Source organism: Lepidochelys kempii, chromosome 17 (assembly GCF_965140265.1).
Source record: "Lepidochelys kempii isolate rLepKem1 chromosome 17, rLepKem1.hap2, whole genome shotgun sequence".
NCBI classification, from domain to species: Eukaryota; Metazoa; Chordata; order Testudines; family Cheloniidae; genus Lepidochelys; species Lepidochelys kempii.
This window is the reverse complement of record NC_133272.1, coordinates 4,991,212-5,003,564: the sequence shown is the minus strand read 5'-3', so window position 1 is coordinate 5,003,564 and position 12,353 is coordinate 4,991,212. Positions and strand designations below refer to the sequence as shown.

At 43.4% G+C, this 12,353-nt stretch overlaps 2 protein-coding genes across 2 annotated transcripts in view; one reads left to right on the top strand and one right to left on the bottom strand.

The window, feature by feature from the left end:
- Positions 1 to 12,353, bottom strand: part of PPM1E (protein phosphatase, Mg2+/Mn2+ dependent 1E) — a 110,218-nt gene that overhangs the window by 13,446 nt on the left and 84,419 nt on the right. The window lies entirely within an intron of this gene.
- Positions 3,460 to 5,188, top strand: LOC140899660 (uncharacterized). The gene is made up of 2 exons (XM_073315517.1): positions 3,460 to 4,043; positions 4,625 to 5,188. Exons 1-2 carry the CDS (start codon positions 3,686 to 3,688, stop codon positions 5,161 to 5,163), a joined length of 897 nt encoding a protein of 298 aa, XP_073171618.1. The 5' UTR covers positions 3,460 to 3,685; the 3' UTR covers positions 5,164 to 5,188.

Sequence of the window (12,353 nt, the reverse complement as noted above, 5' to 3'; positions counted from 1 at the left end):
TGGGGCTCTGTGCACACATGCAGAGCTTATAAATCACACACACTAAATTTACTCTATTTGCATTTACAAACCTGAGCTGAAACCCATGCTGTCTAGTTTCTCAGTCTCTGCTCTTGATTCAAATTCTCAAAGGGCAGGGAGTTTGGAAACTGCAAACGGAGACCTCCAGTTGCTCCTGTTAAACAGTAGGGGTAACATTTGCACGGCTAGCTAAATCAGTTTTTAAACACATCTTTAATAGCCAGCAGGGACCAGGCCTCACTTGTTTAAAAATGAGTTGTTGTCTAGATTCCTCACTACATAGGCTAGGTTAAAATATATCTATTGAATTTGATTCTACCACAGTTTGTCTCATCCAAAATGACTGGCTGAACTATGTTAGAAGCAGTTTTAGCTGGCATCATATGTTTAAGTACAATTCCTTAATCCTTGTCCTGTGTGGACAAAGCCTTAACCTCTGTCTATGGAGATATTTCTCTTTTCATCATAAAACATTTTCTGTATGTTCAGTCAAAGGGTTGAGGGAATTATCTGACTAGTAATCAGACAGATGGGCAATGTCAATCCAGAAATGTCACCCACCCAGACCTGAGAAATCCAAGCATGAGGCGTTCCTCATGGTTCTGATTTTGAGCATAATCTCCTAGTTTCAACTAAAATAAAATTCAGATTTGCAAACATATTCTTTTCAAAATCATAATTGCCCATTGCCTGAAACTACCTAAATAGAACCACAGAGAATTAGAAAACTAATCTCTTAACTGAGAAGGGATAGAGAGAAACTTCTCCTATGGGCAAACTATCCCATCATTGTCTACTACAGAGTTTCTTACACCTTTCTCTGAAGCATCTGATACTGACCACTGTCGGAGACACGAAATTGGACGAGATGGACTCAGGGATGAGCTGGCCATACCTCGTTTCTATCCTATGCACCAAATATGGATTTTGATAGACGTGTCTCTTGAGATCTGAGATGCATAAAGCAGTACTCCCATGTACTCACATTTGGATTGCTGCCAACCAAAGAAAACCAATGCTGTTCTAAATTGACACAATGGTAGCATAATTAATGTAGACTGAATTCCACAAAAGACTTCAGTCAAACCCATTTTGCTCAGTCTCTTTGAAAATCCACTTTAGCACAGTGCTTTCCAATACCATATTTGACAATGAACACCATTACAAACGGTAGATTTAGAATAAGATATGAGATTTGCACAAAGCTAAATCTTCCATCTGTTTTAATAAATAGTATTTAATGTTTACATAAAGTTACTTAAACATAGGATTAGAAATAAATACCAGTTTTTCCCAAAGATACTTTGTCAAGAGGCACATTCTGTCTCCCAAGTTACTCAAAGCCCCAGCTATTCTGAAGTTACAAGATCAATAAGAGTCACTCCTTGAATTAGCAGTTGAGCATTCTACTCATACATTCTACTCCAAACCTCAGCAATATGTACGCTAATGAAGCATGACTACATGGGAACATTAACTATCTTAGGGCTGGATCTTCCCAGCACAAGAGAAGAACTCCGATCCCATTTATATACAGCAATACCTTTTGGAAAGGTACAGTAATCAGCAAGAAGGAAAAGCTCTGTAACTTCCTTTATTTCCAGTGCATGTAGAAGTTCATTCTCCAGATAGCCTTGTTTGTCTTTAGATCATGAGGGATGGTTTTTGTCATTTCTATTATTAATTCCTACACATCTGAAAAGCATTGTAGGTTACCAGTGATATTTTATGCAGTTTTCATGTTACAAGAGAAACAAGAATATGACGACTCCTGAACTAAAAGAATTACAAATAATTATGTAATCAGAGCCAGCAACAATGTTAGAATCTCTATCTGAAGACAGTATGCAGCAGAAATGTTCAAACATAATTTTGCCTAGGCAGAGCCTACACAAACCTCAGCAAAAGCAGGAAAGCTTATGTTGTACATGTGTTTCTAAACACAACAAATTTCTCAGACAGAGCTCACTTTACAGAGGAACATCATAACCTATGGTACTATGCATGGAATATGAGTTGGTTTCCCAACTTCCTCCCTGCAGTACCAATTTGGGAGAGCTATGGAGAAAGCACACTTCTTGCAAAAGGAGTGTGCTTCCCATCACTCACAAACAATTCCTCTGGACAGTTAAGGAGCAGCACTGATGGACATCAGATGGAGAGTCCTGTTAAGAAGATGGCAGGTACAATTAAGATCCTCAAGGACATAAAAAGTTAGGGCAAAAATACAGTAGGAATCTTGTTCCAATGGGGACTCCATGTAAGGGGAAAATAAACACCCTGTCATTAGCATTCACACATAAATAATTGGTTTTATTATTTTACTCTGCAATGGCATGTTATAAGAAGTGAGGTATATTAGAATGCATAGAGGTAGGTGACTGGTCAGAGCCTTTACCAGCCAGCTTGCCAGTAGCTAGCTACATGTCCCCACACAATACAAATGTGATACCTGCAGTCGCGAACTGGAGCTCTTTATCTAAACAAGGCATACAATTCTATTACAATGCCAAACCTACACAAAAGCCACTAAATGTGTTATTAGACAAATTAGAGGTTTTTTAAGTACATCCTTCCTGATTCTTTGGCAGCGTGGGTGTCTATACAACACCCAGAGTTGCATTTCAACAATCTTGGGATAACTCTGCTAAGGTAATAAGCAAGCTTGAATGTGGGCAGCCTCCATCAATTAAGTTTGAGAGAAACAGTCTGAAGTAGGCTTAACTCAGCCCACATACTATAATGATACTTGCTTACCACACACCTCTGCTCCTTGCCGATAGCACTGGAGTGATGAATTTCCAAACATTTCCCCTCATTTATCTGTGTTCTAAATCTAATACAAAATTCTTACCTAAAAATGGGTAAGGCAGACTAACACTGTACTGTATCAAAGGCATCACAGAGCTTAGACTGACTTGTTTATTAATTCTGATGGACAAGATGGAGAAAACCAGTCTGAGAACAGCTTGCCTTTGTACGGCTGGTTATTCTCTGTTCTAAAGGTAACAGCAGACTGCCACAGAATTAATTGACTGACATTTGTACATCACAAAGCTTCTTATGGAGCCTTTCTAGGCCCTGGTCTACACTAGGAGTTGAGGTCGAATTTAGCAGCGTTAAATCGATTTAACCCTGCACCCGTCCACACGACGAAGCCCTTTTTTTTTTTTTTTTTTTTACTTAAAGGGCTCTTAAAATCTATTTCCTTACTCCACCCCTGACAAGGGGATTAGCGCTGAAATCGGCCTTGCTGGGTCCAATTTGGGGTACTGTGGACACAATTACACGGTACTGGCCTCCGGGAGTTATCCCAGAGTGCTCCATTGTGACCGCTTGGACAGCACTCTCAACTCAGATACACTGGCCAGGTAGACAGGAAAAGAACCGCGAACTTTTGAATTTCAATTTCCTGTTGGGCCAGCGTGGCAAGCTGCAGGTGACCATGCAGAGCTCATCAGCAGAGGTGACCATGATGGAGTCCCAGAATCGCAAAAGAGCTTCAGCATGGACCGAACGGGAGGTACGGGATCTGATTGCTATGTGGGGAGAGGAATCCATGCTATCAGAACTACATTCAAGTTTTCGAAATGCCAAAACCTTTGTCAAAATCTCCCAGGGCATGAAGGACAGAGGCCATAACAGGGACCCGAAGTAGTGCCACATGAAACTTAAGGAGCTGAGGCAAGCCTACCAGAAAACCAGAGAGGAGAATGGCTGCTCCGGGTCAGAACCCAAAACATGCTGCTTCGATGATGAGCTGCATGCCATTTTAGGGGGTTCAGCCACCACTACCCCAGCAGTGTTGTCTGACTCCTTCAATGGAGATGGAGGCAACACGGAAGTAGGTTTTGGGGATGAAGATGATGATGATGAGGTTGTAGATAGCTCACAGCAAGCAAGCAGAGAAACCGGTTTTCCTGACAGCCAAGAACTGTTTCTCACCCTGGACCTGGAGCCAGTACCCCCCGAACCCACCCAAAGCTGCCTCCCAGACCCGGCAGGCGGAGAAGGGACCTCTGGTAAGTGTACCTTTTAAAATACTATACATGGTTTAAAAGCAAGCATGTTTAATGATTAATTTGCCCTGGCATTCGTGGCTGTCCTGGATATACTCCCAAAGCCTTTGCAAAAGGTTTCTGGGGAGGGCAGCCTTATTCTATCCACCATGGTGGGACACTTTACCACTCCAGGCCAGTAGCACATACTTGGGAATCATTGTAGAACAAAGGATTGCAGTGTTTGTTTGCTGGCATTCAAACAACATCCGTTCTTTATCTCTCTGTGTTATCCTCAGGAGAGTGATATCATTCATGGTCACCTGGTTGAAATAGGGTTCTTTTCTTAAGGGGACATTCAGAGGTGCCCATTCCTGCTGGGCTGTTTGCCTTTGGCTGAACAGAAATGTTCCCCCCTGTTAGCCACGGGGAGGGGGAAGGAGCTAGCCACACGCTGGGGGGAGGCAAAATGCGACCTTGGAATGAAAGCACATGTGCTATGTATGTAATGTTAACAGCAAGGTTTACCGTGAAAGAGCATACCCATTGTTCTATAAAATGTGTCTTTTTAAATACCACTGTCCCTTTTTTTTTCTCTCCACCAGCTGCATGTGTTTCAAGGATCACAGGATCTTCTCCTTCCCAGAGGCTAGCAAAGATCAGAAGGCGAAAAAAAGGCACTCGTGATGAAATGTTCTCTGAGTTCATGCTGTCCCCCCACACTGACAGAGCACAGATGAATGCGTGGAGGCAGACAATGTCAGAGTTCAGGAAAGCACAAAATGACCAGGAGGAGAGGTGGCAGGCTGAAGCTGAAAGGTGGCGGCACTGTGATGAGAGGAGGCAGGATTCAATGCTGAGGCTGCTGGAGGATCAAATTAATATGCTCCAGGGTATGGTTGAGCTGCAGGAAAGGCAGCAGGAGCACAGACTGCCGCTACAGCCCCTGTGTAACCAACTGCCCTCCTCCCCAAGTTCCATAGCCTCCTCACCCAGACGCCCAAGAACGATTGCCCAAGCAACAGAAGGCTGGCATTCAATAAGTTTTAAACTTTTAAAGTGCTGTGTGGCCTTGTCCTTTCCTCCTACACCACCCCTCCTGGTGCTTCTCTCCTCCACCACCCCTCCTGGGCTACCTTGGTAGTCATCCCCCTATTTGTGTGATGAATTAATAAAGAATGCATGAATGTGAAGCAACAATGACTTTACTGCCTCTGCAAGCGGTGATCAAAGGGAGGAGGGGAGGGCGGTTAGCTTACAGGGAAGTAGAATGAACTAAGGGGTAGGGGGTTTCATCAAGGAGAAACAAACAGAACTTTCACACCGTAGCCTGGCCAGTCATGAAACTGGTTTTCAAAGCTTCTCTGATGTGCACCACGCCCTCCTGTGCTCTTCTAACCGCCCTGATGTCTGGCTGTGCATAACCAGCAGCCAGGCGATTTGCCTCAACCTCCCACCCTGCCATAAACGTCTCCCCCTTACTCTCACAGATATTGTGGAGCGCACAGCAAGCAGTAATAACAGTGGGAATATTGGTTTCACTGAGGTCTAACCGAGTCAGTAAACTGCGCCAGCACGCTTTCAAATGTCCAAATGCACATTCTACCACCATTCTGCACTTGCTCAGCCTGTAGTTGAACAGCTCCTGACTACTGTCCAGGCTGCCTGTGCACGGCTTCATGAGCCATGGCATTAAGGGGTAGGCTGGGTCCCCAAGGATAACTATAGACATTTCAACATCCCCAACGGTTATCTTCTGGTCTGGGAATAAAGTCCCTTCCTGCAGCTTCTGAAACAGACCAGAGTTCCTGAAGATCCGAGCATCATGTACCTTTCCCAGCCATCCCACGTTGATGTTGGTGAAACGTCCCTTGTGATCCACCAGTGCTTGCAGCACTATTGAAAAGTACCCCTTGCGGTTTATGTACTCGCCGGCTTGGTGCTCTGGTGCCAAGATAGGGATATGGGTTCTGTCTATGGCCCCACCACAGTTAGGGAATCCGATTGCAGCAAAGCCATCCACTATGACCTGCACATTTCCCAGGGTCACTATCCTTGATATCAGCAGATCGTTGATTGCATTGGCTACTTGCATCACATCAGCCCCCACAGTAGATTTGCCCACTCCAAATTGATTCCCAACTGACCGGTAGCTGTCTGGCGTTGCAAGCTTCCACAGGGCTATTGCCACTCGCTTCTCAACTGTGAGGGCTGCTCTTATCTTGGTACTCTTGCGCCTCAGGGCACGGGAAAGCAAGTCACAAAGTTCCATGAAAGTGCAGCCTCTGGGAATCGTCCCAGACCTGCAACACTATGCGGTCCCACCAGTCTGTGCTTGTTTCCCGGGCCTAGAATCGGCGTTCCACCACATGAGCCTGCCCCATTAGCACCATGATGCCCACATTGCCAGGGCCAGTGCTTTGAGAGAAGTCTGTGTCCATGTCCTCATCACTCTCATCACCGCACTGACGTCGCCTACTCGCCTGGTTTCGCTTTGCCAGGTTCTGGTACTGCATATACTGCTGGATAATGCGTGTGGTGTTTAATGTGCTCCTAATTGCCAAAGTGATCTGAGCGGGCTCCATGTTTGCCGTGGTATGGTGTCTGCACAGAAAAAAAGGCGCGGAACGATTGTCTGCCATTGCCCTGATAGAGGGAGGGGCGACTGATGACATGGCTTATGGGGTTGGCTTACAGGGAATTAAAATCAACAAAGGGGGTGGCTTTGCGAGAAACTGAATGCCCCCTCAAGGATAGAGCTCAAAACCTCAAGGACAGAACTCAAAACTGGGTTCAGCAGGCCGTTGATTTCACAGAGGGAGGAAGGGAGGAGAAAATGAATACAAAACAAATCTGGTCTATTTCTCGTTTTGAGCCACTTCATCTGTCTTTATACATCTTGCTGGCAGCAGACTGTGCAGTACGACCGCTAGCCATCATCATCTCCTGGGTGCTCGGCAGAAGACGATGCAGTATGACTACTGGCCATCGTCTTCTGCTAGCTGCAGATTAAAAGACAGTGCACTGCCGGTAGGACTCAATCGCCATGAGACAAAACAAGGGAAATGACCTGGCTGAGTCACTCCCATGTTTGCCCAGGTGCCCGCTTAAAAGAGCGCCCAGGACTAAGTCGACAACCGCTCCAGTCATACTGCACTGTTTGCTGCCAAAAGGCAATAAACTGCTTCTGTGTAACAAAGCAGTACCACGTCTGCCAGCACCCAGGAGACATATGGTGACAGTGAGCTGAGCGGGCTCCATGCTTGCCGTGGTATGGCGTCTGCACAGGTAACTCAAGAAAAAAAGGCGCAAAACAATTGTCTGCTGTTGCTTTCATGGAGGGAGGGAGGGAACGGCGCCCTGACAATATGTACCCAGAACCACCCGCGACAATGTTTTAGCCCCATCAGGCACTGGGATTTCTACCCGGAATTCAAATGGGTGGCAGAAACTGCAGGAACTGTGGGATAGCTACCCACAGTGCAACGCTCCAGAAGTTGACAGTTGCCTCGGTACTGTGGACACACTCCGTAGACTACATGCACTTAGAGCATTTGTGTGGGGACACACACAATCGACTGTATAAAAACGCTTTCTACAAAACGGACTTCTATACATTCCACCTAATTTCGTAGTGTAGATATACCCTAGGACTATGCACTGCAAACAGTGAAGTGACAAGTTGGAGGTGTGTGTGTTCTTGATTAGTACAACAGAAATTTCATTTCTGCTGCTTCTGGTAATGCACCTTAGTTGGATTGCTTCTCCCCTACAATGTCGAGAATAACAGAATAAACCGGAGGTGGGGATGCCTGTTTGGAATAGATTTTGAACTCAGTTATACTGCAGTTAAGTCCAGAATAACACCATTTACTTCAGTGGTGTTACTCTGGATTTATCCCAGTGTAACTGAGTTCAAAATCAAGTTCAGTATCTTTGCTTTTAATCACAAACAATGAACATTCAATAGAAAGCTTGCAGGACCACTTAACTCAGGAAGATCATCATCCACAAAGACTAGTACTTGAATTACAACATTCCATCACACTAGATACTCCTAGTCTATCCTCACCTCTCCCTGTACATAGAACAGGAATAGAAATTATGCATTAGATTCTTGGTTGCAGTGCAGCTGCTTTGCACTGCACATCTGTGCCAAAGGATTCCCTCCATCTCCGGGGATTATCCACTGGCTGTTTGGAAAAAAATACAGCAGCAGCAGCAACAAAAAACACATTTTGCCAAATTTTATCAATCACCAAATTATGGCAAATAAATTGAAACAGAGTATGATCCAGCAGTGTAGCAAAGGCTGGAGTTAGGATTCCTGTGTTTATTCATTCCTAGCCATGACAATAACTCAGCATGTGACCTTGGACAAGTCATGTCAACTCTCACTCCTTCGATTTCCTCATCCATAGAGGATGATAATATATCTCTTTGGCATTGTGGGAGGATTAATTAAATGTTTGTAAAGCAATTTGAGATTTCTAGATAAAGATACTATTGAAGGGCAAAGTATTGTTATTCTAATGGAAGATATTTTCGATCTAGCCAAGATTTATGGACCTTTCATATTTTCTTTTTTATTCTATTTTCCCTGCTCTTGAACATCACGCCAGAAACACTTAAGTGGCAAGCCACACAAGGCACATTTTGTCTTTTTGATGTGCACAGCCAACATATGGGCATAACCAATTGCATCCTTTCATCACATTTGAAATAAATAGGTTTTCTGAAAACTTAAGCTTCTCAAAGAAAAACATCTGAGAGTAAGAAAAGATCAAGTTCTTACTTTAAGCTCAGCAATGCTGAGTCCAACTGGAAGTGGCTTCTACAGCATCAGATATGGCATTGCTGATTAAAAGACTAGGAAAGAATAACAACATTACAAGCAAAGGGGGTCCTCTCCTCCTCCTTCCTCACCACCAGTCAAAATATGGAGATTAAGTGACACCAGTCTCAGGAGGCTCCTTGTACTATCATCTTCCAACGTAACTGACTTAGGCATTATTGATGTAAATAAGGCAGAAAATGGGATAAGGTACTCTTGTGGCCTTCAGAGATCACAATGTTCAGTGAGTCACACCATACACTGTAGAGCTAATAGAAATATTAGAAAATATCATCTGTGCTTTAGTTCTCCCATAAGTTATCTGAAAACGTCTCTGTCTGCTACGGTACAGAATGAACCCATAAAACCACAGGCCAAGCAACCTAAAGTATTGCATGTAATTAAGTACAGGAATCTAAGACTAAGGACAGGAGCTGAAATGGACTAAATACAGAGTACTCCTGTGAGGACTATAATGATTTATTGTATCTGTGAAAAGTTTTATCGGAATAACAAGCTAACTGCGCCCTTACCAACAGATAATGCAACACCATGGATGCAATTTGGTGAAAATTCTAGCATTAGTGTAGCCTGTTGCAAGATATTTGCAGGAACTGTATTTTTGCATGACAGGTACAAAATTCATACAGGTCCCCAAAGCATATTTGAAAAACATTCCAATGTCCAGTCAGTATCTCCCAGACAGAGCCTCTTGCAGAGTCTGGGAGCTCTTTGGAAAAGTATGTAAACCAGTATCATTGTAGGCTCCTCTGTCACAAATGGCAGTACTGACAGAGCAGAGGGAATTCTTTTGTGTGGGAGCAGCCCCTGCTATTTACACATCTCTCTGCTGCAAAAGCCAACCTTTCAATATATGTTTTAAAGGCCATCTATAGGCACACTGCACCAGCAAGGATTTTCTGTTTCTCTCCAAGGTTCAGTGGTTCAGACAGCATTCAGAGAAGGGAAGAGGGAGGAGCATCCTGATAAGCAGGCTGTAGAACCTGAAAGGATTATTGGTGTACTGCAAGCATAATAATAGAATGTAATTCCCAGCTTCCATGTCACTGTAGATTCTCCTCTCTTTACTCACAAAGCAGTAGCTTCCTCTTGTTAGCACACTGATCTGATCTGTGCCAGCTTGTGGCTTTTCACAGCAGGTGAAAGCTCTGATGCTTAGTTTAAGCTGAGGGATCCTGAAGAAATGGAGTATATTTTTCTGATGCAAGGAAATGCTGAGCTAGATTTGAGCTACCACAGTGAGGCAGAAGTAAAACAAATGCATCTTTTGAAAGATTGCATAACCAAAGCTCCGTGCAAAGTCATTTGAACTGACAGTGTTAAGATAGCAAAGATGTTTGATAAATCTGTTTGGGAGAGCTGAAAATGTGCTAGATGAGGAAGCTGCTATCTGTGGGCTTCACAGACAGTTGTCTACTCAAATTTCAAGATGAATCTGTCCTTGCAGTGGCAGTTGTAGGAAACAGTGATAAAATATACAACCATCACAAAACACTGCACCACTTCTGATTAGTTTTTTAATACCCATAACGTATGTGCAGACATGTCATAATAGTATCTGTTAACAGTATTTCCTAACCTTTCAGATCATACCATCACATTCTAGCAATATTAAGGGAAACTGACTGTAGTTTATGAAGAGTTCTTTCAGGTCTGAAAATGCATGAAATCCTGTTATAACTTGCTTTCCCCTTCTGTATGGTCTGGTCTCATTCCTTAAACTCTAGTTAGGACATTTAAGATGCTGAGTTGTCAAATGTAAATGCAGTAGAAAAAATGCTATCTGTACATTGGGAGGATTTTAATGCTGTAAGAAGCAATGGGAACCTCAAAAAGTGAAGAGGTGCACCACCAAATGTCTCATTAGATAATAATGTATTAAGTAACTGCAGTAAGATGCACCAGTGTGTGTATCAGGCTCACCGTAGGAAACCTGTTTGTTTTGTAACATCGATACCTTTTGCATCCCTTACTTCACAAAGCATCCACAAGGGCTGTGATCTAGGAAAACATTCTAATGAGTCAGTTAAATGTAGCAAATCAGAATAGAATTGCTTTCACAGGAATCAAGCTTTGCAAGCTGCTTTTGGATTCTAGGAATTTTGGAGGTGGATGGTGGGGAATAATACAAGGCTTCAACATTGCCGGCAAAAACAACTAAGAATCTGGGCACCTTAAACACTAACAGATATATTTGGGCATAAGCTTTCATGGGTAAAAAACCCACTTCTTCAGATGCATGGAATGAAAATTACAGATGCAGGCATAATATATATATTGGCACATGAAGAGAAGGGAGTTACTTTACAAGTGGAGAACGAATGTTGAAGGCCAGTTCAGTCGGGGTAGATGCGGTCCACTCCCAATAATTGATGAGGAGATGTCAATACCAAGAGAAGGAAAATTGCTTTTGTAGTGAGCCAGCCACTCCCAGTCCCTATTCAAGCCCAAATTGACGGTGTTAAGTTTGCAAATGAATTGTAGCTCTGCAGTTTCTCTTTGAAGTCTGTTTTTGAAGTTTTTTTTGTTGAAGAATGGCTACTTTTAAATCTGTTATAGAATGTCCAGGGAGATTGAAGTGTTCTCCTATTGGCTTTTGTATATTACCATTCCTGATGTCTGATTTGTGTCCATTTATCCTTTTATGTACAGACTGTCCGGTTTGGCCAATGTACATGGCAGAGGGGCACTGCTGGCACATGATGGCATATATCACATTAGTAGATGTGCAGGTGAATGCACATGAATGAGCTCCTAATGGTGTGGCTGGTCCTATGATGGTGTCACTAGAGTAGATATGGGGACAGAGAAAGCAACGTGGTTTGTTACAGGGATTGGTTCCTGGGTTAGTGTTTCTGTGGCATGGTTTGTAGTTGCTGGTAAGTATTTGCTTCAAATTAGGGGGCTGTCTGTAAGTAAGGATTGGCCTACTTACCAAGGCCTGTGAGAGTGGGGGATCGTTTTCCAGGCTAGGCTGTAGATCATTGATGATACACTGGAAAGGTTTTAGCTGGAGGCTATATGTGATGGCCAGTGGTGTTCTGTTATTTTCCTTGTTGGGCCTGCCTGTAGTAGATGACTTCTGGGTACTCGTCTCGCTCTGTCAATCTGTTTCCTCACTTCCCAAGGTGGGTATTGAAGTTTTAAGAATGCTTGATAGAGATCTTGTAGGTGTTTGTCTCCTTCTGAGGGATTAGAGCAAATGCGGTTGTATCATAGGGCTTGGCTATAGACAATGGATCGTGTGATGTATCCTGGATGGAAGCTAGAGGCATGTAAGTAAGTATAGTATAGTATAGTTTAAAAACAAGCCATTTTCCAGGTGTGATTTCTTTCTCTCTCACGCTTTTACAAACACATATAACACACCCCTAAGCCCACCTAAAATATCACACATACACCCCACCCCATCTAAAATACGATTTCCACTATTCTAGCAGACACACTCCCTCCATCCCAGGTTAAAAAATATTGTGTTT